Source organism: Cibotium barometz, chromosome 41 (genome assembly GCF_041138505.1).
Source record: "Cibotium barometz isolate CiBa-2024 chromosome 41, ASM4113850v1, whole genome shotgun sequence".
Lineage (NCBI taxonomy): Eukaryota > Viridiplantae > Streptophyta > Polypodiopsida > Cyatheales > Cibotiaceae > Cibotium > Cibotium barometz.
In genome coordinates, this window is record NC_141086.1 from 21,243,764 (window position 1) to 21,271,728 (window position 27,965).

Below are 27,965 nucleotides of genomic sequence, written 5' to 3' on the forward strand. Positions count from 1 at the left end.
CAGGGCAAGTTTCGACATCTTTTGGTCTTGAACCCCTAGGAGGACTCCACGGCAGCCCCTCGGTTATCCACAACCAAGGCCGCCGTCCCTTGCTTTTCCTTTTCAGAAGAGGATCTCCAGTCCTCGCTTCAACAGTTGCTTCTTTGGAGGCCTCTACCTTAGTATGCAAGATTGTGGGTAGCCACCTGGCACGCAGACAGTTCAGGGATCTATTACAGGCAAGCCTTCTCAGCGTGCCTAGAAAGATCATTGGCATTTATCTCTTGGGGTGAGGCTAATTAGGTTGAGTTTGATTCGCCTGCAACTTCGGCAGAGTCATGCAGCTGAGCCTTATTGCACTACATACGGCCCAAGCCTTCTTTGTGCGGTGGTAGCACGGCTTCGACCCTACATCCGACCCTTTGGCTAGCATCTCGAGCAATTTTGTGACAGTCTGTTTTCCAAGTCTTAGGAAGGAATACCTTCCTCTCCTCCAGGTGGAGCTATTGGGAGAATGATGGAAGCCCCCCCTCCTCCCCACCAACCGCCGCTTCAGTTCTTGCACAAACGGCTGGGATTCTATCCCTTCGTATCTGCATTGCCACTCCAAAGTCGGTGCCTTACACCATTTTGCTCCCTAGTCTGCAAGGGGGCCCTATTTTGCAAATAGTTGAGTACTCTAGCCTCCTAGGCCAATGTTTCATTTGCCAACAGCAGATGGGACACCTCATAAGAGCTTGTTCTCATAGACAATCCAAGAAGCCGCCTCCAGTTGTCCCCACCTCAGGCCCGAGCTTAGACCCTCCCCAAGGGGTGGGGCGGGACATAGGCCCCCAAGTACCATCGCACCAGGACCCGACCACGCTTGAGACCGGTGCAGGAGAGTGGCAGACCGTTGGACCGAGGCAGAACCACCGGCCGACTTCCAAAGCAGAGCGGCGTCGACAAGCGCGCTAGGCTAGCCGGATCCAAGAGGATACGGTTGTGTCAGAGAACCGTTACAAGCATTTATCTCAGCAACCTCCCGATGGTAATGGGCTCCCCGCAGTACCCTCGAGAAACCTGCCACCAGCCCGCCCCTTTTGGAGACCATTACCTCAAGATCCCCCCCCCCAAATCCCCCAAGCTTTCAGTTTCTCGAAAGGCTCGCTGACACTCAAGAGTCTACAACGGGCCCGTCCTCACAGTTTCTGGACGGGATGATGTGCAGGATGGGTTTTCTAGAGGTGTGGGTCCGAGGTGTTTCAGGGCTCTTCTCGGCTTCACACAGCCAAGTTCTTATTCAGGGACCTAGAGGTGACAGATTTCCGCTTTCTCGCTCGGTTCGCTAGGGCTACCCTCTAGCACCTTATCTCTTCTTGTTTGTCACAGAGGCCATGAGTAGTTTTCTCTGTACCCAAGAGATCGGGCTCCAAGGGCTGCATCTTCCCATCCACACGTAGTAGGAGTTGCTTGATTCAAAGTTCGCCGATGACATGACAGCATACCTCTCGGGCGGCGAGAGGAACCTCTAGAGATTCGCCAAGGCGATAGAGATCTTTTGTCGCGCATCCGGAGCGCAGATCAATTGGCACAAGTCGTGTGGATACCTGGTGGGTACACATACTGGCTGACAAGTGTCCCCATAAGGTGTCCAGGTAGGTGTCCAGCCCATAGTGCTCCATTTGTCCTGTTTGTATAAGTTTAGGTCCAACCAAATGGGAAATGGCCATAAGCTGTCTGGACTTCATTAATTTTGGTCCAACCAAATGCGAACACATTATAAGTTGTCCGGCCACTTATTAATGAGTGTGGACCTGCAAACCAATAAACTTTAGTAGTAAATGAAATAAGCTGTAAATTGAGTGTGGACGCACTTACCACCTGCAAAACCCATAAGCCCATAGTTTTAGGCCCAAACAGGAGTGCACACACATGTCCACAGGTGCCCGGGCGTCCCCGGTCCCTCGGGCTTCACAAGCCAAAATAACAAGCATTGTCCAGGCAGCAAGACAATGTCACACAAAGTAAAATAAAGTTATGGCATGCATCATTTATGCATTGTGCACATGTAAACTTGGAGAACCACCTATCATCATTCTTGTACTTTAACTAATAGAAGGATCGTTTTTCCAAAAAAAAAAAAAAGTTTGCCTCCCGCAAGCTTTCGTTCCTTGTGAAAAACAATCTGTTCAGGTTGAAGAATCTCTTCCAGCTCATCCACCTCGGGTGGGTCTTCCAAAACCGGCTCAAACGGTGTCGGTCCCACATAAGGCCTCAATAGGCTGACATGAAAAGCATTCTGCATGTTCCAATGATCTGGGAGTACAAGCCGAAATGCAACATCATTGATCTTCTCCAAGATCTGAAAAGGTCCATAGTACCTGTTGGAAATCTTAGGGTACTTTCCCTCTTTCCCTCGCCTCTTCCGAAGGCGTGCCTTTTCAAATTTCAGCAAGACCCAATCACCTTGTTTGAATTGTACATCCCTTCTATGCTTATCAGCTGCTTTTTTATTCTTGGTTTGAGACCTCTGTATGGCTGTCCGTACCTGTGCAAATGCAGTATCCAAGTCTCTGATATACTCATCCGCTGCAAAAATCTCATCCTTTGTACGAAGGATGGGTGGTAGTACCACCTTGCCATAGATAATCTCAGAGGGCGCCTTGCCCGTAGAAGTATGTACAGTATTGTTGTAGGCAAACTCCACAAGTGGTAAATACTTCTCCCAATCCGATTTGCGGTCGGATACATAAGATTTCAGCAAGTCGAGGACGGCTGAATTTGCTATTTCACTTTGCCCATCTGTCTGTGGATGGTAAGCTGATGAGAAGTTCAGCTTTGTACCCATATTGTCAACAATGCGCGCCAAAATAAGCTTGTGGTTCTAGGATCTCTATTTCCCACAATAGATTTAGGCATGCCATGGTGTTTGAATATCTGTGCCAAAAACATCCTAGCCATATGATCTGGCTTTATTGTCTTGCGCACAGGAATGAAATACATACAATTTTGCATCATGAGATATCCATCTCTTATGACATAAGATGGGACAGCAATACCCTCTTGCAAATCAGCCCATACATGTGCAAAATCCTCATCCAAATGATAAGTATTACGCATATCCGATAAGTTCTCATGGTATGCAACTGTAATAGCATGAACTAGTGGTCGTCTAGATAAGGCATCTGCCACCACATTCTTTTTCCCTGGAGTGTGTAAAATCTGAAAATGAAACATTGAGAGGAAATTTGCCCATCTCATATGCTTCTCTGAGAGCTTGCTTTGAGTCAAAAAGTATCTCAAACTTTGATGATCAATTTTGACCATAAAATCAGCCCCTAAAAGATAGTGTTTCCAAATAGTAAGGGCATGAATTACAGCCAACAACTCCTTCTCATAAACCTGTAAGTGAAGCTCTGCATGTTGCAAGCGTCTGCTCTCATAGACAATGGCATGTCCTTCTTGGTTCAAAACAGCCCCTATGCAGTCCCCACATGCATCACATTCTACCACAAAAGGTTTGTGCAAATCCGGAATAATGAGTACCGGTCCCGAGATGATTGCACTCTTCAACTTTTGAAACGCATCTCTCTCTTCTTGTGTCCATTTAAAGATTGCTTTCTTCTTCGTTAAGTCATGTAACGGAGAGGCAATGAAAGCAAAATGCTTGACGAACCTCCTGTAGTAAGCACATAAACCAAGGAAGCTCCTCACTTCATGTTACATCAACCTGTTTGCCCTCAAAGGCGGCATCTGCATTCATTTGCATTCCCATGTCTTCCACATTGAGACCTATGGCGGCAGCCATCTGTACGGATATAAAGTTATCTGTGGAAGCATCATCAAAAAGAAACAAAGCGGGCTGATTCTTCAATTTGCCCCAAGCCTTGCATATGACTCTACTCTTGGGCTCATGCCCTGTATTACCCTGCACATCGGGTACAACATTCACAAGAGGCTTTTCCACATTAGGCTCAGCATTCTTAGGATTCTGTGGGCATTTAGGATATATATGATCTTTACTGCCACACTTAAAGCATTTTCCAACCTTCCTGTACTCTTCCAATTGCAGTTTTGAGAGCCCAAAATTGTGGCGTTTACCCCCCGGCTTCTTTTCGGAGTCATCCTTCGCATCTCGGCCATCTTTGGGAGCATTCTTAGGTGGCTGTCCACCCTTTTTCTGGTCATAACCAGCCCTGAATTTGCTCTTGTTTTGACCTGCAAATGGCTTATTTGTGGGTGCTTTTATGTGCAAGTTCTCCGCAATCATGGCTGAGTGTATAAGCTCTTGTATGGTCTTATTTGGGTACACTCCCAAGCTTTGTTGGATAATGTGATGGAGCCCCGATTCAAACTTTCTCTTCTTCTCGTCCTCTCCAATCTTCATGAAGGGAGTAACCTTGAGAAGGACTTTCCAAAACTTTGCTATGTATGAAGCAACGGACTCTCCCTCATCTTGGGACAGCCAATCCCACTCCTTGCGTACATCCTTTGCAAAGTTTGGTGGTAAGAATTGATCATAAAACTGAATTTTGAAAGAAGACCAAGTTGGGGCAGCACTTCCATCAAGTATTTTTGCAAGCCACCAATCACTTGCCGTATCCTTGAGATGCATTCCCACATGCCTGAGCATAGACTTTTCCGAAAAGTCTTCATTGCAAAAAGCTATCTCAAACTGTCTAATGAAAGCAAGTGCTTTGGTAGAGTCCATCCGTCCCTGAAAGTTTTCAAACTTTACATCCTTGTCACCGGACTTGAACTCTCGAGGCTTCTTCCTTCTATATGCATCCCTATGTACATCCTGTTCATCTGCATGGTGATGATGCCGTGATGAAGATTCACGATCCCTCTTCGTTCTCTCTTGAGCCACACTCTCCAAATGAGTGGACAGCTCAACACGAGAACGGATATGTCTTCTTGGAGCAAAGCGGGAATGAGTAGAGGATCCCTCATCCTTACTCTTCTCTTGACCTGCATCAAGCCTAGCACCAGGGACTCTTGTCCTTTCAGCATTTGGCACTTGATGTGCTCTTCCTGCTTGTTGTGCATCATGTGCACCACCACGGGCAGCCATGAGGGGTGGGTTCTTGAAAGCCAAACTACCATCTGCTTCAGTGTATACATCACCCTTAACCATTAGGTATGCAAGTGCAAGCTCTCGGGGTTTCTCAACATCCATTTCCTTTGCAATTGCTTCAAAAGTGACTTCATGGACCGAGGCCTTTGCCTTCGCAGCCAACACCCTTTGTACATCCGGGTCATTTTTCAATGACCTAAGCTCTTCGGTTTCAGCCCTATAGCGTCGCACTTGACGCCTCAAAGATTCCAAATCAGAATGCATAGTGTCATGAGTACCTGCATCTCCATAGACATCATTGCCTGCAGCATCTCTTGCATCCCTTGTACCATGAAATTCACGGTCCTGTGTGTTCTCCACACTATCAGAAATGTGGCTGTCCATGACACTCAAATCAAGTCACCAGTTATGATTCCAAGCCTCAGACCTTTTTTTAATGAGGGGAAAAAACTCAGCTCTGATACCAATGTAACGGGAAGCGGACGCGTGTATTGGAATCGTATAAATGTGAACAAGATTCTGAGCGCTTAACACTTGAGCATTACAACCACAAAGCTGAAAATGACAATACACCACATAAAGGGGCCGATGATAGGCTGACCCCCCCCCCTTTTAGGTTATATTACCAAAAGAGTCTGCAAAGTACAAGATTACGGGTGCCTGGGGATTCACCACCAGCCTGCACCTGATTCTTCCAAATACATCATGAATGAATACATTTCAAACAAGAGAATCTGTAGGTACATCTGCCCTACACACGGGTACATCCGCCCTGCACAAGCCTCTTCACAGGTACATCCGCCCTGCACAAGAGTATCACAATCCTCACAGGTACTCCGCCCTGCACAAGATATAAATGGATCTTTAGGCCCTGCTTCCACGCGAGAAACTGATCCAGAAACCTGTGTTCTCCGCGAGCAAGTGTCCCCAATGCTTGCCCTAAGCACCTGTTACACCAGGAATCCTTGAGACACATTCATGCTCACATATTCCATTGCTGTCCGGCCTGTTTTGTGCAATAACCAGTCCAAAACAGCAACTTTCTATCGCGAGAAATCCACCTGTAAAGGGTCCTACAGCCCTGTGGAGGTCCCTAGAGCTGTCCTGTACTGTCCAAGTTGACTTTGGACAGCTGTAACCAGCCCACAACTCACAATAACCAGAAATTGCAGGTCTGAAATTTACCAACCAGTCCTTTAGAAGAGTGTGGGGATCGTTGTCCAAGCTTGTGTGAGTCCGGGAAGCAAGCAACCAGCCCTGTAGCAACTCCCAAAGCTCCAACCAACTCTCCAATGTGTTGAATGATGAAAAAACAGCCCAAAAGGCCTCTTGAGGGAGGCGCCTTTTCCAGTGCCACCTAAGGGGCCTAGTGGGTACACATACTGGCTGACAAGTGTCCCCATAAGGTGTCCAGGTAGGTGTCCAGCCCATAGTGCTCCATTTGTCCTGTTTGTATAAGTTTAGGTCCAACCAAATGGGAAATGGCCATAAGCTGTCCGGACTTCATTAATTTTGGTCCAACCAAATGCGAACGCATTATAAGTTGTCCGGCCACTTATTAATGAGTGTGGACCTGCAAACTAATAAACTTTAGTAGTAAATGAAATAAGCTGTAAATTGAGTGTGGACGCACTTACCACCTGCAAAACCCATAAGCCCACAGTTTTAGGCCCAAACAGGAGTGCACACACGTGTCCACAGGTGCCCGGGCGTCCCCGGTCCGTCGGGCTTCACAAGCCAAAATAACAAGCATTGTCCAGGCAACAAGACAATGTCACACAAAGTAAAATAAAGTTATGGCATGCATCATTTATGCATTGTGCACATGTAAACTTGGAGAACCACCTATCATCATTCTTGTACTTGAAAATATTCCGCCTGCCATCATAACACACCATGTGTCCATGGCCGGAATCCACACGGGCACCGCCCGAAAGTCCACAAATGTCCTACCATGTCCTTGGACTCATATGCATCCACTCATATGATCCATACACATGCCCAGGTATAATACATACATGCATCCGCATGTTTCTAGGCCCAACACGCATCCGCATGTCCCTAGAATATAGGGGTTTGTGACACTTTCCTTAGCTAGCCGGGTTGTGGTGGCAAACCATGTTCTTCTCGCCACCATGTGGTACATCCCCTCCTGCTAGTCTTTCTCCCAGGCCTATATAGGTCACGTTCAGCATTTGATCTGAACTTTCTGTGAGCTAGCAACAACGAGAGACCTACCCGGGCCAAGGTAGCCTGGAGAGTTATCATTCAGCTACGACGCAGAGGGAGCCTGTGCATCATCGACCCCTCCATTAAGAGGGGTGCTCTGTTGGGCAAGTTGATCGTTCGAGGCCTTCTTCCGGGTGGTGAGCCTTGGAAGGACTTCCTACTGGCTAGGATCTCCGCCTGCACCTCGATCTTGGGAGGCCCTTGGCCTCAGAGCATGAGATGGATTTTCACAGAGATGCGGGCGCAGGCCTTAGCCGTGCATTTGAGGATACATTTGTAGCCAGTCTCTTGCATGCTTGGGATCAAGCCGGCCCTTCAACAGTCAACTCCAGTAGTCTCCGAGGAGCATCTCCGAGAGCCTCTAATCTGGAACCCCATGGTCCGCCTACCTAGTGATCACATGCTCAAGGCTTACCCGCACGTATCTTGGGGAGCTTTGAGCACGGGTCTCGCTAGGTCACTTGGAGATTGGCTCGCATTTAGACAGTTGCCCCCAGAGGCCCAAGAGAGGAGCCTTACAGGGATCTGGGGCAAAGACAGACTTAGCCTCGACATCGACGACTCCATCCCTTAGGAGTGGCTGGGTAGATACCGGATCCCCCTCCCCCACAGTAGCTGGGAGAGTTCACCGAGCACAATATACCCCTGGCAGTTCATGGCAAGGATGAGAGTTCCGCCTACCCTTAGAGGATTTTAGGGGATGTGCCTTGCAGAGGGTGAGGGTGATTGGTTTTCATGCACACCATCGACCCTCCTCCGGCCATGGCCAAAGAGAGTGGATTTGCGGTTATGGATTTAGAAAGGCCGGCCTCTCGCGAGTCTTTGGTGGGACCTGGGAGAGTGGACATGGCATGATCCAGAGGACAACCAGGAGACGCTTGTCACCTCCTTTTTTGCTTACACTACACGGTTGGGGCCATAGGTTCCAAATGTAAAAGGTTGAGGTCACTTCCTCTCAGATTTCTGGAAGCAGCTGTGGGATAGTTTTCGACCACAGAAGATCACTCTCTTCATGTGGCAGCTGCTGGCACATAGGAGCTTGGCAGTTGGCACTTGGTTGGCCATTGGTGGCAGACCAGCATTATGTCAAAGGTGTGGCCATCCCCAAGAGTCTCAGTGTCATTGTCTTCAGGATTGTCCGAAGGCTCGGCAAGTTTGGTAGAGTATCCTATGCATTTTCACTATGGATCGAGCCCTTGCCCGTGTTGTTATGTGGGGCACAATTGCTTGGGCCACTGAGGCCGCACTTGTCATGCTATATGAGAAGGAAGGTGGGGGACTAGCCCTTCAGGTCTCTCACCTTCGTATTTCTGCAATGCCAGTTCCAACCCCGCCTACACGTCAGTGAACTCCAGGTTCTAGCCAGAGATGGGAGATTTGCAACAATATAGCTGCATGGCATATATGAAGAGCTCGATGCAGCAAAGCCATCGAATGCACCCTCACCCCGCCACCAACAGAATCTATCAAGAGCATCTGGCTTGATATCATTCATACCCTCTATGGTCAGTGGGGGCAGCTTTAGGGTGGCTCAGACCGCATGTGGAAGCGCCAAGAGGCTTTCCCGAGGATCTAGCGTCATGGTCCCTTTCTTACAGATAGTGGTGGCGAGCCCACGAGGCATTATAGACCACCTATGTGGTTGTTTCCCCATTCCCCCATTGTATGAGATAGCCTTCTCCTCCTAGAGTGGCCAGCCGCAAGAGAGTGCATCCTCCCCTTTTATGCATCTTGATCCGGCTTCTCATTTTGGGGGCAAGTTTGTACTCTGTTTTTCTCAGTAACGAATAGAAGGATCTTTTCCGCGGGGGGAAAAAAATCGCAACATCGACAACCATTAAGCATAAAGACGAAAACACGGAGCTTCAGGCTGAAACATTCATCTGTGGGTCCCGCCACCCAACACAATTCAGTTTTTCCCATTTCCCCTCTACTTTTACCTTCCCTCCCTCTTCCATTTCCTTCCTCCACCCTCTTATCTTCATCTCCTTTCTTCTTCCCAAGCTTGTACATACCATGTTAATGTGGCATTTCCCATTTCAGTAAAAATGGTGCTTCTGTTTCCGTTTCCCTATTTCTCATAGCTATGTCGACAACATCCAAACCTAAGGCCTATACTAAGCCTCTTCCACCCCCCCCCCCCAATCTTCCATATTTTCTGGTTTATCATCCTCCACTTCTCCTTCCTAGGGCATTGCAAGCAGCCTAGCTGCATCCTGCCTCCACCTTTAGCAGTTCATCTTGCCATCAAAGCTTGCAACTAAGGAGCACTGACCAGAAATTTCATTCAGTAGCAGCAAAGTTTTGTACTCTTTTTTCTTTTCTTCATGACAACTTTGTAGTTTCTTCTCTCTTTGTAATGCAATTCATTGCATGCAAAGATCTTGTTTGCACTATAAAAGGATACATGGCACATTTGTCATTCATTCATTTGAATAACACACTTTCGTCATTTGGATGAGATATTGGGCACTCTGGACTATTTGGAAGGCTCTGAACCATACTATGTTTCAACAGCCTTCTCTAGATGCTTATGGTTTCTTTCGTGCCAATCTTCGCCAGCCCCCACATGACTGTCGACAGCTGGAGGCTATTGACTTACCACAGTTTGAAGTTTTTTTCTACTGTTTCTAGCTTTCTTTCTTGGATGACCTCTCTCTGAAGTACATCCTCTCCATATATATTGTTTCTTGATCATACAGGACTAGTTTTGACCCCCCCCCCCCCCCCCCCCCCCCCCCCAAAAAAAAAAGAATAACACACACACACGAATACCAAAAGAGGGGGTACCACCCTTCCATATACTTGGCGGTGGATGCACAATGAGCAAGCCGTCATGACATGCCTCACAAGTATATTACTCTGCCAATTGGACCCTGCATAGCTGTTTGAGAACTATGCAGCCTTGCAAGATCCCCACCCTAAAGCCCCAGAATCCAGAGCAAGGCCCACCAGGAATCGAACCTCCGATTTCCACCTTGACTATAGAAAGCTTTATTAGCTAGCTGCACCACTTTTTATATATTAAATATGTCCGGACCTTGTGAAAGTTCCCCGGACAGAGGGAAATGGAAAGCAAACAAAGCATATTCCAAGCACCTTGTCCACAGACACATCTGAAGGCCCCCTTACTCTGTGTTTATTGCTCAGCATAAACCCACGATTCATATGGCATAGGTCTTTTTAAACAAGTGAATCAGATAACATATTTGAGTGAATCATAAGAAAAGTTTACCATGACACAAAGGACGTTTTCGCTTGCAATCTTTCTCAAAGTCTGCCCACAGTTCATCATCAATGCATGCCCTGCGGCAACATAACAATCAACAAAGATGTCAATAGCTTCTGCAATAGACAAACAAGCCTGGCTGAATAAATATGGCCACCCAATGGATCTTGTATATAGGATTCTCAATTAACAGATATACTGTCATATGTGATGCCAATGCCTGACACATGTTTGGTTTGTCACAAAAAAGGTTGCATTAGTTCACAAACTAGTTCTACACTTGCTTTGAATAGAGATGTCCCTTTTAAAGACTATGACTCTAGGAAAATATGGATAACTCACAGAGAATGATTCCATGTCTTGTTCATATAATCTTGAGCTCTTAAGGAGGGAGGGATGTGACATCCTTCGCATGGATTTGCAACCAGGTATAGCTAGCAGTATGGGTTAACAGTCGACGCTTGGGGAATAATCCCCATCAAAGTAGGGTTGTAAATATGTGAGGGATATACATAGCTGGGTGTAGCCAATAGTATGCCGGTCTGCTTCTATTCTAGCTCTCAAGAGTCAAGATGGGTGATGGCTTCCAAACCCCACACAGTGTAAGACACATTCGATAGCCATACATGGGCAAGATGGTCTACAGCCTGGAGGCCTCATACTCAAATGCTAAACCCAGTCTAACTCTCCCATACTTAGGATTGGTTCTTGCAGTTGGGCATATAATTGAGTTAGTGTTGCTATGACCCCAGGTTGACCCAAAAGGTTAAAGTACTTATTTGATTGAGTCAAGAATTCAAGCTTCAAGAGCATGGCAGTGAATGCTCTAAACAGTTAGTGCAACCTTGAGGTCTCTTGACATGTTTCACAACTCTTAAAATCCCTATTTTGATTCATATTGCTTTGCCTATTTTGTGACATACGAAGGCTGCTACCTGAAGCTTTTGTGGGAAGATTGACCTGCCGTTGACTTCTAAAAGAGGAAGCTTTATTTGGCTTTATTGTGTGAAGATTGGGAAGGAATGCAAGATGTGGCAAAGGCGGCACATGGCCAATGGACGAGAGGGAAGGGGGCCGACAAGAGATGTGAAGTTGGTGGAGCTTTAGAGGGACACCACCCACAAAGCAACCAAAGAGTTAAGAACAGAGAGTGGAGGCTGCAAGCTGCAAGAAAGAAGCTGGAGGAAGACGGGGGGAGGTTTCGTTAGGGGCAGTGGGGACTAATGGGAAAAAGCAACAAGCAATACAACCGCCCAGTTTAACTACACCAGCACTGATATTGTATCGAATTCAAGGTTATGTGTAAATAGTGGAAGTTACCTTCTTACACCCTTCCTTTTGGTACTATTTAAAGAAAAGAAAAGAAAAGAGTGCACATTACGCAAGACATAGAAGTAGCAAGAAAAGAGTGCACATTACGCAAGACATAGAAGTAGCAAGAACTCTTCTTTTTTAAATATTTAAAATGAGGTAGAATACTACATGCCTTGCACATGAACGTTGCTGAGAACAGGAGCAACCACAGAAGAAACGGAGTCTAGAATGATAAGTCTCACATTTTTGAAATCACCCATCCCTTCTTTTCCCTATTACATAGAAAAAATAATGAGGTTTTCACCTTACTGGTTGCAAAATTGGTTAAAATAATTGTCTAACCTTTAAACTTGATAGAATTTGAATAATCAAGAGTCCACACTACACTTAAACCATAACCCTGACACCAATCCCCAACTGCAAGTGGCCATTACCCAAGGGAAGCACCATCTTTGAGGTGCACACACTCTTTACACATTAAAGACCTCAGATGCTGATGCCTCCATTGCTCCTGTGTGGAGAACAAGTCATCAGGAAAAAAGGTCTTTAGAGACCCAGGCAGACCTTTCACACGGCCTGGACACTTGAGCCAGAAAAATGATCTACTACTAAGAATGGTAACCTTAATCAGCCTTAATGGCCAAAGTTCCAGAAAACTGTTGGCAGTGCTATGGTGGATGGTACTACACAAAGAGCAAGGAGAATGGCGTGCACACTGTTTGATGCAGATGCAGTTCACAGCAAAGGCTTGCTGAATTGATAGCAGAGAAAGGAAATGAAAGCTCAAGCACGATTCCTATAACGACCAGGTTACAACAAATAAGGGGTGTCTGGGCCACCCATGACAGCAGCACACTCATGACCCAGATGGCACAAGATTGACGATGGCATAAAGTACAAGCATCTGTTTGACCCTCATGTATGTCAGCAGCAGCAGCCAGTCAATACCATGGAACTACACTGACCAAATGAGCCACATCCGAGATAGCCCTCCAGCAGTCTTGACCCAAGGTGACTCTCAGATGTAGGAACTCTCCTCTAACTCCTGGCAATAAAGCGCCTTTCTAACAATGGAGAGTTCTCAACATCAATAACCCCTTATTCTAATAATGGCTATTAATCTCCATATTAACCCCATACTCCCCTACCCTTGCTTGGCAGCGAACCATATTAGCAACAAAGGCCACCCATATGCACGGTAAGTACACATCTAGACAACACCAAACCAAGGCAGATCAGAGCACGGCAATTCCAAAATCTACAGAAAGTCCCACTTGTGCCCAATGGCACCCAAGCAAGGTGAACATGCTTCACTTTGTACAGCTTATAATGGCAGGCTGCCCATCAATCTATGAACATCTGGCGACAAACAGCTCTCCTCTTTGTCAGTGCCTGCTATTAAAAGGTTCAGACTAATAACCACTGGCTTTGGAGCTGCAAATAGCCAAAACACTTTAGCAGGGAAACTCATTCTTCATGGCCCCTTTACCAGAAAAAAGATCTTAGCTACTTTAAAAGCAGTCACCAGAGTACTATGCCGTTAATAGCCGGCTAGACGCCAAAGACCAAGCATCTATTAACAGAAAAGATCTACCTCAAGAGAGGCAGTGAAGCTCGCATGCATCTGGTGAAGCAATGCCAACAATGAGAACACATCATGCACTCTGTAACACAGCACAAGCTTCAAAGCTTTCTCGAGATCCCTCTGTATCTGCAAAAGATCCAGCAACCATTAGTTACACCAAACAGAGGTTGAACCTTCATAAAGCTGTCTAATATTGGGAAGGCTTTTACCTGAAATTCCCCTGAATCAAATCGACTACAGAGAACTTCAGCCAGTCGCAATGAAGAGAAAGAATTGCAGGTATCTATATAAGCAACCATTGCTCCATGAAGAACAGCACTAGCAGCAGCCTGAATGCATATCTACATCCACAAAAGGAGCATTTTACATCAAGAAAAAAAATCCATCTGAAACCTAATCTCAATGTGAACTGTGACAGGTAAATTTTTTGTTTGACATAATCACATACATATCTTCTTGTGTCATCAGCAGTGTTAGGACCCTAATGAGCTGATAAGGATTGGAGGATCTGCCTAGAGAATTTTGCTTAGTGCTAGAGGATGATAGCTGTGAAGGAAAGCAGTATCGTGTACAAGATGCCCAAAGGAGTTGTTTTCTGGCAGCACAAGGACACAGACCACAGCTCATGAGACTGCAGATGAAGAGTGAGTGTGCTTGAGCCGAGAAGCCAAAGGATGGGTTGGGGGGGTGGAGGGAAAGGTGGGGAGCATCTGGGGCTGCAGCTGTTGGTTAGCTCGGCAGTGGGTATGCACGGGGGACCGAAGGACAACATGAGAGAGATGCATATGGGACCTTATTTCCTGAAGTATATATACAAGAGGTGGGACATTCAATGTCATGCCGTGACTCTTTTCCTTCTTCCCCGAGATTTTGAACACCTCGACACGTTCTTGCACAAAGGTAGCTGCAAAACAGTGGATATCTGGATGAGGGTCTTGAGTAGAGGAGTCCTAAGAGAAGAGGACCTTAAACTTGTTATCAAAACAGCCTGCTTTTCTTGAACAGGACAAAAATATACGATTGCTCCTGGGTGGATAGACGAACCTCAAAGCTTGTTTAAAGAAGACAATGTCAATTGAAAAGAAGACGATGCCAATTTCCGTTCATTGTTTACAGTGTGTGCTGGAGTAATATTTCAAACTGATTTTAATGCTGGCAAAGTTGCCTACCTAAAAGACACGTGTGATACTCTAATGGGATTACGTTTAATGTTAGCCACTGCCAATGATATAGATTGATAGAGACATCTATACACTTCTACAACAAGGTGAGCATGAATACAATAAGAATCATGTGTCATATTAATTTGCTTGAAAATCCAAGTAAACTATTTGGGACAAAATCTTCAAGTTGGTGTAGACATGCATAATAATATTGGATGCATATGTCACTTGTTCCAAGTGTTGAAAGGAAACAAATGATGTTGACACTCTTAAGTCACGTGCACCCTGCACTAGGGTACATAGTGACACACTGGCATGATCATCAGTGCACAGAAGTAGTACCTTTTGTAGGAATATTTGTTCATGTGCACCCTGCACTGGGGTACACAGTGACACACTGGCATTCTTTATGTACGTTATCACGATCAACCTCAATGCATGTAACATTGGCATCAGAGCATCAGGTTGGTGACCCAACCCAGCTTACCTAAAATAGTGAGAGCATCCGGTGGATGGTAATACTGCAGTCCGAAAAAAACACCCAGGCCTCCACCATGTCGAGAGAGAAATCACATCAAGAAGAAAGCCAGCAAGAAGTTTTGGAGGCACAAATCTTCCAAAGTGAAAAACCAACAGAAAGTATGCTTCCCCCAAGCACAGAAAGGCTCTTGAGAATAATGGAGCAAATAAATTCTCTCAAGATGCAGCCTGCCACAGAGAAAGAGAAGCCCAAAGAAGGCATCTTAGATCTAGCACACATGTTCTTTGCTATGGAGGAACAGAGAAGAAAAGACGAAGATAGACGTGAAGAAGCAAGAAAAAAGCAAAAGAACAAAGAACAGAGACATGCGGAGGAACAATGAGATAAGGAAGCCACACGCAAATATGAGGAAGATCAACGCCGTCAAGAAGCCACCAACCGAGAGTTTCAGCAAAGACTCGACTGGGAGGCTATGCAAATCCGACATGGCATAGATTTTGGCATCCCCTCCCAAGAGGGCTCCAAATACCTTGTCCTCCACCACTATCATATGAACCTCTCCAAATTTTAGTAAGTATGATGTTAAGTGTGATCACTGATCATGCTGCTGTTACTCAATTTATTCATCATTTTGAAGCACATTTTCCTTAAGCTAAAATTACAAATCCACAAGATAAAGTCCATGTAGCAGCACCCTGTGTCATGTGCACAGTGTGTATCTATCGTGTGCTACACGCACGCAAGACTAGTTTCGAGGCTTGGGGAAGCTTGGAACTAGGCAGGCTGATTGACGAGCTGAGTTAGGGATATACTAACGGGCGGGCACCCAAGTATGGACGGGCGGGCGCCCAAGTGTGGACGCCCGATGACCGGCCGAGAATAAAAGGGTGGCCAAGGTTAGTTATTGAGACATAGAGAGTCTCGCGAGTTTGTGAGAGCTCTATGGTCTTGGAGCCTGGATCTAGTGCAGACGTGCACCTGCTTTACGCAACCGAGGCCGGCAACAATCTCGAGGCCCGCGAGGACAGCTTCGTGGCGGTATGGGACGTCGCGAGGAGGAGATTGGTCGGTACGTCAACCTAGTTAGCTCAGCTCGTGGCTCGGTGGGGACAGCCAAGACTGTGGGCTTGCCCACGGCTGTCATGGTTGGGAGGTGAGTCAGGCCTGCACCCCCTTGTTTGTTTGTTCGTTTGTTTGCAGGATTCGAGTCTCAAACCAAGATCGATCACGAGGAGATTCGTTGGGATTTGACAGTGGTATTAGAGCATATCTCATGAACGAGCAAGTCGGTAGGTAGAGAAGATGAGGTCGAAGGAAGGTATGTGTTAAAAAGCTTGCTGTTTTTCTGTGCATACTGTTGTTTTCAGATTCAGCATGTGTTTTTCTTCATCAAAGAGACCCATGTTGATGGGAGATGGTAGTCTTAGAAGGGTCGTTTGCTTTGCAAAGAAGAGGAGAGAGTTGCTTGTGCAGTCGCATGAACTGCAGGGAGAGAAACAGAAAAAAAAGCATGTTTGCTTTTCATTGAACGAGTGAGAGAGAGAGAGCGAAGAGAGATGCGAAGCGTTGAAACGTGGTGGCGTGTTGGACAACGTGCTAGAGGTCGTGTTGGCACCACGTTTGTGGGCAGCGTTGTGGCGGGCGAGTACACAGTCGGCCAAGAAAGCACATTCGCACACGTTCGTATGCAAGCCTTGTGCGCAGGTGGACTTGTACGCAGGCAGGGAAGCAAGCGGCCAGGCCTGCATGACCAGGCGGCCAGGCCTGCCAAGCGAGGCGGCCAAGCCTGCGTAGCCAGCCAGGCAGCGCCCAGGCCAGTCCTGCGACGTAGCCAGCCCAGGCCACGTGGCCCTGTGGCCAGGCGTACTCGAGGGTGGCGCAGCCTACCTATGCGCACTCAAGCGCTGGCAAGACGGGCAACGCAGGTTGACGTCAGCGCCAGCAACACACGCCGGCAGTTAATCCAGGAGGAGAAAAAAAAAAGGTGAAAGCACACATTTTTTTTATGGGCTTTCGCTTTTTTGAGTTTAAAATTTTTTTTAAGTTTTAAAAGACCCCTCCTCCAAGGTTTCAAAGTGTTTATTTTTTTTTTAAGAGTATAGAATATATATATCCATATATATATATATATATTAATATATATATTTATTTATTTATTCAAGAAAAAAAAACACAAAAGCAAAAGCTAAGCCTAGCTTTTGGAGATTTTTAGCTTTTGGGGCTATCTTTATAAACCCCTTAAGTGGTCTCTCCACGTACCCTCTTCACAATGTCGACCCAAGAATCGGAATTGGAGCTCCTTGTGAAACGCGAAGGCTTGCCGGCTACGAAAGGTACCGATGCCGATCTTTTTGACGATTTTGTGTCAAAATCAGATTTCCAAGAGTTCAAAGTAGCTCTCGAAGCTTCTTCGACGGAACGTCAGGCACAAATCGCAGCCCAGATACAAGCTTTGCAGAACTCCATCGCTCTCTTGACCACTACCCTCTCTACTTTCTCGGGTATGGCACACTTTTATAAAACATGACATTCAATTCTGATAATGCCGATGCATTTAAAGAGGTGGTGGTAAACTTTCATAATTCAATGATACAGGGGTGGACTTCAAATTGCATTATGCACAATATGGTAAGAGTGGTCACTATTTTGTTATAATTAAAATGTATATGGATACCTTAGCTTCAGCTTTACGCCCCAACATTACTCCGGAACCGTTCGGGGGCGAGCAAAAGCAACGCACCAAGGAGATAGTGGACACGTGGCTACATAAGTGGCAAGTTCACTTTCAGTTTCATCCATATGATGATGGAAAGAAGATCCAGTTAGCAGCAGGTTTCCTGTCCGGCAAAGCTTTGCTTTGGTGAAAGGAACTCAACCCTAAGCCAACGACTTGGGCACAATTCGAAGACGTCTTCAAGAAAGAATTCCTCAAGAAAGAGGATGATTATGATGTTGTTGCCCGGTTTTCAGCTTTGACCATGACCTCGCAGCACCTCACTTATGAGGTCTACCTCCAGAAGTTTCGTGACTTGCAGATGAAAGCTACAAAGATGGATCCCACTACTCTTTTGGGGTTTTTCATAGCTAGTTTACCAGACTCGTACCGTTTACAGGTTAAAAATAACAAATGTAAAACATTGGACGAGGCCATTTATTCAGCTCGTATCTATGATGATACGATGGTCTCTTCCAAGTCAAAACGCGTTACCGAGCAGGGAAACAAGCATAAAAGAAAGTTCTCCGCACCTATGGCTAACACGACAGAAGGAAAGTCTTCGGACCAACCTTCGAAGAATTCCAGTTCGACGCCAACGAAGAAGAAACGACTCCTTAGGGCTTTAAAGCTCAAGAAGGAAGGACGTTGTTTTATCTGCGAAGAAAAATGACACATGCGTAACGAGTGCCCAAAGCAAAAGGGTACCAAGACGAACGCAGGATCCAAGCCAAAGGCAGCTAACCAGTTGTCTTTGACAGGTACGTCAATTACTGTACTTTCTCGCCCTAGTACTTGTTCTAATTGTCTGTTCAATTCTAAAGTATTTGGCTTGCATAATCTTCTCCGAGTTTATGGAGAAGTGAATGGCCATAAGATTCACATTCTTCTAGACCTTGGCAGCTCACACAACTTTGTTAACTACAAACTTGTGCAGAAATTGAGTCTTGATACGACACCCAGCGATCATACCTACGAGGTACGCTTACCTGCGGGAAGGCAAGTATGGGATCGCAAGGTGGAGATGCTTCGAATCCAGATTCAGGACTACAAAGATACTCTAGAATGCTATGTAATGCATCTAGAGAATGTAGACTTGTTATCAGAGATTGTGGTTTAAGACTCTTGAAGTCCAGATAGATTGGTCTAGTCATATTTTTTATTTTGATTTGCTCCCTAGTGCTCATCCTGTCAGTATTCCACCTTACAGGATGAGCCAAGCTGAGGAAGATGAGTTGGCTAAACAACTCGAAGATTATTTGAGGATGGGTCAGATCCGTCCAAGTAAATCACCTTGGGGTGCACCTGTGTTGCTCAGGAGAAAGAAGAACAATACCCGGAGGATGTGTATAGATTACAAGAGATTGAACAAGCTGACCGTTAAGAACCGTTATCCTCTCCCTAGATCAAATGACCTCATTGACCGGTTAGCAGGAGCGAAATATTTCACGAAGATAGATTTACGTACTGGCTATCACCAGATACGTATTCATGAAAGGCATGTCGAAAGAACCGCCTTTCGGACTAGGTATGGCCATTACGAGTTTCTCGTATTACCTTTTGGATTAACCAATGCTCCAGCCACTTTCCAGCAAATGATGAACGATCTTTTTCGTGAACATTTGGGGAAATTTGTGGTGGTGTTCCTAGATGATATTTTGATATATAGTCGTACTCTTGAGGATCATGTCAGACACCTCACGATTGTCTTATCTATTTTAAGACACAATCGACTATATGCTAAGTTAAGTAAATGTGAGTTCTTTATGACCGACATCATTTACTTGGGACACAAGATCACTCACGATGGGTTGAGCATTGACTATAACCGAGTTCAGAAGGTTCTGGACTGGCCTATACCACGAACAGTGAAACAACTTCGTTCTTTTCTCGGTTTTGTTGTTTTTCTTCAGAAATCTGTGCGTGGTGTTGACTGATCATCAGTCAATCAAGTATGTGTGTGATGCGGATGATTTGAGAGGAAGGAAAGCTCGTTGGGCAGAGTTAATGCAAGATTTTGATTTTGAGATCTGTTATCGGAAAGGGTCCATGAATAGTATTGCAGATGCGCTTAGTCGGATTAGAGAGGTGAATACTTTGTCGTTCACCGAGATTTCTACTGACTTATTTCAGTCATTGAGAGGGCTTTGCAAGACCGATAGTTATTTTGGTCCATTTTGGCAGAAGATCCAAGACGGGAACTCATTGATTGACCAAGACTCGATGATTAAGCAGTCTACTATTCAGGCTGTAGGAGGCCAGTGGATGATTCGGAATGGTTTACTATTCCGTAATGACAAAATTTGTGTACCACAGATCCCGAACATTAGGTCCAAGATTCTTAAGGAGTGTCACGACGCCCCTTCTGCTGGACACCCTAGGGTACACAGGACACTATCATTAGTGAAACACACTTTTTATTGGCCAAAGATGAAAGGGTATGTAGAAGATTATGTTCTCAAGTGACAAATTTGTCAGGCAAATAAAGCTGAACGCTTTAGACAAGCTGGGTTGTTGCATCCTTTGCAAATCCCAGGCAATAAATGGGAAAGTATTTCCATGGATTTTATTACCAGATTGCCAAGAACACATCAAGGCCACGATTCTATTTGGGTTGTGGTAGATCGCTTGACAAAAATGGCTAGATTTTTACCGACCCGGAAGACTATTATAGCTACGCAATTAGCATGGCAGTTTATCGAGCAATTGTTTAGACTGTACGGGTTACCGCAGGACATAGTCAGTGATAGGGACTCTTAAGTTTATGGAGTGATTTTTGGAAACTTGTTTTTGAGAAGTTGGAAACAACTTTGAATTTGAGTTCCTCAGATCATCCTCAATCTCATGGCCAGACCGAAAGAGTGAATCAGATTTTGGAGGATATGCTTCGAGCATATGTATCCAAAAGACAGAGTTCATGGGAGGATTATCTTCCTATGTTAGAATTTGCATATAACAGTACTAAGCATACGAGTACAGGTTTTAGTCCTTTCATGTTTATGTATGGTTTTCAACCTAGATCACCTGTTACAGTAGGATTCTCAGGACTTCAGCATGATGCAGCACGTAATTTTTTGCAAGATATTCAAGAAATGTTACAAGTTGCGAACGAATCTATTAGAAGTGCTCAAGACCGAGACAGGTTTTATTCTAATAGACATCGTTCACCCAGAGAGTTCTCTAAAGGAACGATGGTGTATTTTCGAGTTCCGAAAGATTCCGAGACTTTACGGACAAGTAGATCCCCGAAATTATCCCCTAGATACTGTGGACCATTTCGTGTTACACGACGGATTGGTTTCGTTGCATATGAATTGGATTTGCCTTCTCATGTGAAAGTTCATCCTGTATTTCATGTCAGTACACTTAAGGAAGTACTGGGTGGAGCAGATCAGTTAGTTACTCCTCAAGAAATTATAGATGTCGAGGACATGACATTTGTTCCGCACGAACCTGAAAAGATTCTTGGATTTCGTGAACGAAGATTGCGTAATACGCTTATCACGGAATACAAGATCAAGTGGAAGGATCGTGTTGAGGAGGACGCTACATGGGAGACATTGACTACTCTTCAGAGAGATTATCCTGGCTTTTTAGTGAGCTCAGGAGTGAGCTCTTAGAGGAAGGGGAGTATGTCATGTGCACAGTGTGTATCTACCGTGTGCTACACGCACGCAAGACTAGTTTCAAGGCTTGGGGAAGCTTGGAACTAGGCAGGCTGATTGACGAGCTGAGTTAGGGATATACTAACGGGCAGGCACCCAAGTATGGACGGGCGGGCGTCCAAGTGTGGACGCCCGATGACCGGCCAAGAGCCTATAAAAGGGTGGCCAAGGTTAGTTATTGAGACATAGAGAGTCTCGCAAGTTTGTGAGAGCTCTATGGTCTTGGAGCTTGGATCTAGTGCAGACGTGCACCTGCTTTACGCAGCCGAGGCCGGCAGCAATCTCAAGGCCCGCGAGGGCAGCTTCGTGGCGGTATGGGACGTCGCGAGGAGGAGATTGGTCGGTACGTCAACCTAGTTAGCTCTGCTCGTGGCTCGGTGGGGACAGCCAAGACTGTGGGCTTGCCCACGGCTATCATGGTTGGGAGGTGAGTCAGGCCTGCACCCCCTTGTTTGTTTGTTCGTTTGTTTGCAAGATTCGAGTCTCGAACCAAGATCGATCACGAGGAGATCCGTGGGGATTTGACACTAATGATGACTACTCTCTTTCTCTCTCTCTTGAAGGCTGCCCATGAAGAATACCGGCTGTTGGGGACTGTTTTGGAGGCTTCCATCGCGAAGAAATACTAAAACCGTTGTACCTATTGTACCAGCCCTTGTACTTGATGTACCAATCACTGTACCTGATGTACCAGCCCCTGTACCAACCCTCTACCGGCTGTACTAGCCAATGTACCTACTGTACCAACCACTATACTTGTTGTACCAAACATTGTACTTGATGTACCAAACATTGTATATGTTGTACCTGTCGGAATACGCAACGGATATGAGACAAAAATCTGAGAGCACACACAGCAAGACTCTACGCTGAAGACGAGCACATGCAGGAGAGAACCACCAGCCTGAATCTAAACGCAGAATTGAGTGTAGAAGAGCAAACGCAGAAGAGAGAGAGAGAGAGGAGCTGTATAAACTCTACTATATACAAGATCCGGTACAACTACAGGAGGTGGGGGCAAGGGTGGACCACCCTATGGGACCAGTCGACCAGCCCAAAATCAGCCGACAGGCTGCCCACATGTCCACAACTAGATAAAAAACTAGTCGGCCAGCACAGTGTGAGTCGGCCAGTACAAACAGCCCCCCATGACCAGTAAAAATAGGGAAAATACATGAAAAATGGAAAAAAATGAGAAAATACTCTGGGCAGGCACACCCACAACAAAGGCCCTCTGTGAGCACTATGGTACAGACAGGAGATGACTGCTAACACCCCCTCTCAGCTCCTGGATGTTAGCTAGAGTGCCACAGGAGTATAGCCTGAGGTAGAGGCTTCATGAAGAGGTCCGCCGCATTGTCCTCCGTCGAACAAAACTCTAGCAAGATGTCATCAACAAAAATCTTCTCACAAACAAAGTGACTTTGGATGACCATGGGTTTTGCCAGTGGAAACCCAATCTCGCCAAGTAACCTCTGCAATCTTACCACCTCACAAGCAGCACCACAAGCACCCCAGTACGCTGCCTCTGTAGACGACAAGGCAAAAGTTGTTTGCTCTTGCTGCCCCATGAAACAGCTCCTGAGCCAAGGGTAAATCCGTAGCCTGATGTAGACCTCCTCATATCTGGATCTCCTCCCCAATCTCAGTCACTCCAACCTTGGAGTCTAACTCCATCCGTCATTGCCCCTCTAGTATCATAGAAGAGTCCAAGATCCTTCGTACTGTGCAAATACCACAAGATTCGCAATCTTGCGTCCCAATGAGTCATCAAAAGCATCTACATGAATGAGCTCAACAGCCCCACCAGGAAGCTCAAGTCCAATCTGATGTTCAACAACCAAATCAATGAACCAAACCGCTTCCAATACAAAGAGGCATCAACCTGCTTACAAGGATCATCAGCTGTAACTTTGGTATGCCAAGTCCTGGAACCTGTTGAAGACGATACAAGGCCTTCGAAAACCTGTAAACCACCCCCTCTGAACCCGGAACCTCAAAGCCTGGAGGCTGCTCAATAGACACCTCCTCCTGCAAGTCACCGTCTGCCACTTGCTTGGCTTTCCTACTACAAGTCCCTTGGGAAAGAGCTTCCTCAACTACATGAGGCTCTTTGTCCTGAATGATACGAGACATAAAGTATAGTTCACCTGTAAAGGTTTCTCTGACTGACGAATGCAAGAACTGGAATGTTCCTGCCTACTGCCATCATCTGGCAAGCCATCCACCATCTGGTCCCGAAAAGCCTGTTGCCGCAGCGTATCCACATGCAAGTGGTCATGACGAAACTGCCACACATCACCTAACTGAGAACCTGCAAGAGAGAGTGCGAGAGTTTGTAAATCATATTCTCCACTCCGCCTTTCCATACAACATGGCTTGTCGCTTTGTTCCGGAGGGCAACAAAATGCTCATCAAACTCCACCCGTACACCAATCTTGCAAACCTCATGCACTGACAACAGATGAAAACCAAGAGATGGAACAAAAAGAACCTGGGAGGAATGCTTCCCCCCCTGCCATCGGGAACGATCTCTAATTTGCCCTCACTGTGAATAGGTATAGTGGACTCGTCACCAATCAGGATGTGACTTGCGTGCCTTCGAAGATCCTATAATAACTCTCAAGAAGGAGTCATGTGCCTGGAAGAACCATTGTCGAGAATCCAGTCCTCTCGAGTGTCCCTAGTGGTGAGTCCAACCGCCTCCCTGCTCCAAGAAAATAAAACGCCAGTGTCCATAATCTCCAAGTGCACAAAAGCAAGACTCTTCATGGTTACTATTGAGGAATCTGCACCCTTCTCGATGCTCCGCTTAGGACATTTCCTCCAATAGTGGCCGATCTCCAAGTCCCGAACAGCCCAAGAGGTCTCCAATCAGCACCAAAAACCAGCAGCCCTGCAAGCTCTTCAAATCTCCCGCAAGCTCTCCAAGGTCTTCAAGAAATCAACAGTCCTGCAAGCTCTCCAATATCTCCGAACTTCAAGCAACCTGGGGCTCTGATACCATGTCGAAATACACAACGGATATGAGACAGAAAACTGAGAGCACACGCAGCAAGACTCTACGCTTGTGAGGACTTTCTAGTCTATTAAGTCATGATTAAAATAGAATACAAGAACTAAAGATAATTAGAGAGTAGAAAGCTGAGTTGTTTGCATTGAGACACAAGGCCTTGTTAAATAGGGCCCGAAGAGGTACAAATGAAGAGGCACATCCTTGACAAAAGGGTGTAACTCTTGAATGAATAGTTATGCCTTTTGGACGTAGAGGTGTGTCCTTTAATCAATAGATGTGTCCCTTTGAAGAGACATGTCCCTTGATGATGACCCATGTGACAAGGTGTGACCCTTCACTGGTGTCCTTTCAATGATTAACGGTAATTAAGAGTAATTAAGGGTGATTAAGTCACAATTGTGACATTCCCTCCAACTTAAAATAAGACCCATGGTTATATGAGTGACTGTTGTTGTCGAAAGAACTCTTGAAGTAATTCTGGGTACTGTTGTAGATCTTCATCACTTTGCCAAGTTGAATCTGAATCATCCAAGTCTTTCCATTGTACTAAGAATTCTGTAATAATCTTCTGCCGAGTTTCTTTCTGTCGTACATCAAGAATCTTTTCTGGGATTAAGATCATATGCTCATCTTCAATCTCTGGAACATAATCTGAAATATCTAGAATGGGAGAATCTCCTTGTCCAAACTTCTTGATCCATGATATGTGAAAAGTCGGATGAATCTTTCCCCATGAAAGTGATAACTCCAACTTATAACTCAAAGGAGAATTCTTCTTAATAATCCGAAAAGGACCATAGTAACATGGTCGCAATTTTGGAAAAACTAATTTCACCTGTTTTAAATCGATGAGGAGCAACAAACAAAAGAACCATGTCACCTTCTTTGAAGTCATCATGTCGGCGACGTTGGTTAGCTGCTTGTTGATATTGTTCTTGAACTCGAATCATCTGATCTCGAACTTGAAGAAGAACATCTTGCATTTCTTGAACTAACTGATCTACTAATGCCACCTTGTGTTGAAGAACAAAGTTTGATGGTACAACTGGTGTATGACCATAAGCGGCTTGAAAAGGACTCATTCCTATTGTTGTGTGATGAGAATTATTACAAGCAAATTCCATCAATGGTAGATAATCTTCCCAAGATGCTAAGCAAGACTGAATATAATATCGAAGCATCTCTTCAAGAATTTGATTAACTCTTTCAGTTTGGCCATCTATCTGTGGATGATAGGCTGAACTGAACAATAAATTTGTGCCAAGTGACTTAAAAAGTGAAGTCCAAAAATGTCCTATAAACTTAGGATCTCGATCTGAAATAATGGACTTTGGCATCCCATGTATCTTGATAACGTACTAAAGAAATAATGAAGCAATATCCGAAGCTTGAGCTATCTTCTTTCGATGAACGAGGTAAAGATGTAATGAAATCCATACTGATACTTTCCCAACGTTCATTTGGTACTGGAAGTAGTTGTAGAAGACTAGCTGGAGCTTGTCTACTGGCTTTCATTTATTGACAAGAAAAACATGTTGTAACAAACTTTATAACATCTTGTTTCATTTGAGGCCAATAATAAGAAGCTGTCAACAACCGATATGTCTTGTTGATACCACGATGAGCTGCATAAGGAATCTCATGATGTTCCTTTACCAAGAGTTTACGCATACCTGTGTTATGAGGAACACAAATGCGATCCTGATAATATAATAAGCCATGGACAAGAGAATATGTCGGTGTCCGGAACTGGTACGTCGCTCGAAGCCGTTGAACTCGCAAGTTGAGAGTGTCGGAACTCCATCTGCGACGTAAGAGTCTCCAAAGTCTTCTGGAGTTGACTTTGCATAGCTGCCATTTGGTTCTGCATCTCTTGCTGCCATTGGGTGAGAGCAAGTTCGTCTTGAATGATTGGTTCATCCACCATGGTAGGGGAAGCAACTGGAATACTTTGCTGAAGCTCCTGTTGGTGTCACAAATCCCTATATTCTAGGGACATGCGGATGCGTGTCAGGCCTAGAAACATGCGGATGCATGTATGTATTATACCTGGGCATGTGTATGGATCATATGAGTGGATGCATATGAGTCCAAGGACATGGCAGGACATTTGTGGACTTTCGGGCGGTGCCCGTGTGGATTCCGGCCATGCACACATGGTGTGTTATGATGGCAGGCGGAATATTTTCAAGTACAAGAATGATGATAGGTGGTTCTCCAAGTTTACATGTGCACAATGCATAAATGATGCATGCCATAACTTTATTTTACTTTGTGTGACATTGTCTTGCTGCCTGGACAATGCTTGTTATTTTGGCTTGTGAAGTCCGAGGGACCGGGGACGCCCGGGCACCTTGTGGACACGTGTGTGCACTCCTGTTTGGGCCTAAAACTGTGGGCTTATGGGTTTTGCAGGTGGTAAGTGCGTCCACACTCAATTTACAGCTTATTTCATTTACTACTAAAGTTTATTGGTTTGCAGGTACACACTCATTAATAAGTGGCCGGACAACTTATAATGCATTCGCATTTGGTTGGACCAAATTTAATGAAGTCCGGACAGCTTATGGCCATTTCCCATTTGGTTGGACCTAAACTTATACAAACAGGACAAATGGAGCACTATGGGCTGGACACCTACCTGGACACCTTATGGGGACACTTGTCAGCCTGTATGTGAACCCACCAAGCCCCATAGGTGGCACTGGAGAAAGGCGCCTCCTTCAAGAGGCCTTTTGGGCTGTTTTATTCATCATTCAACACATTGGAGAGCTGGTTGAAGCTTTGGGAGTTGCTACAGGGCTGGTTGCTTGCTTCCCGGACTCACACAAGCTTGGATATCGATCCCCACACTCTTCTAAAGGGCTGGTTGGTAAATTTCAGACCTGTAATTTCTGGTTATTGCGAGTTTTGGGCTGGTTACAGGTGTCCAAAGCCAACTTGGACAGTACAGGACAGCTCTAGGGACCTCCACAGGGCTGTAGGACCCTTTACAGGTGGAATTCTCGCGATGGAAAGTTGCTGTTTTGGACTGGTTATTGCAGAAAACAGGCCGGACAGCAATGGAATATGTGAGCATGGATGTGTCTCAAGGATTCCTGGTGTAACAGGTGTTTAGGGCAAGCATTGGGAACACTTGCTCGCGGAGAACACAGGTTTCTGGATCAGTTTCTCGCGTGGAAACAGGGCCTAAAGATCCATTTACATCTTGTGCAGGGCGGAGTACCTGTGAGGATTGTGATACTCTTGTGCAGGGCGGATGTACCTGTGAAGAGGCTTGTGCAGGGCGGATCTACCTGTGTGTAGGGCGGATGTACCTACAGATTCTCTTGTTTGAAATGTATTCATTCATGATGTATTTGGAAGAATCAGGTGCAGGCTGGTGGTGAATCCCCAGGCACCCGTAAACTTGTACTTGCAGACTCTTTTGGTAATATAACCTAAAGGGGGGGGGTCAGCCTATCATCGGCCCCTTTATGTGGTGTACTGTCATTTTCAGCTTTGTGGTTGTAATGCTCAAGTGTTAAGTGCT

General features: G+C 45.6%; 1 protein-coding gene across 4 annotated transcripts in view; it reads right to left on the minus strand.

Annotated features, from left to right (window-relative positions):
• Positions 1-27,965, minus strand: part of RAD51D (DNA repair RAD51-like protein) — a 65,575-nt gene that overhangs the window by 14,779 nt on the left and 22,831 nt on the right. For 2 of the 4 annotated variants that reach the window (XR_015262979.1, XM_086780114.1), the window contains exons 6-9: positions 13,605-13,736; positions 13,405-13,521; positions 11,983-12,082; positions 10,503-10,573 (exon numbers count right to left, since the gene is read on the minus strand). Coding sequence is in view for 1 of the 4 variants with exons in the window: in XM_086780114.1 (XP_086636240.1) it covers positions 10,503-10,573; positions 11,983-12,082; positions 13,405-13,521; positions 13,605-13,736 (420 nt within the window). In the remaining 3 variants the exon portion in view is untranslated. The remainder of the gene's footprint in view (positions 1-10,502; positions 10,574-11,982; positions 12,083-13,404; positions 13,522-13,604; positions 13,737-27,965) is intronic. The other 2 variants (XR_015262980.1, XR_015262981.1) reach the window with 1 other exon arrangement.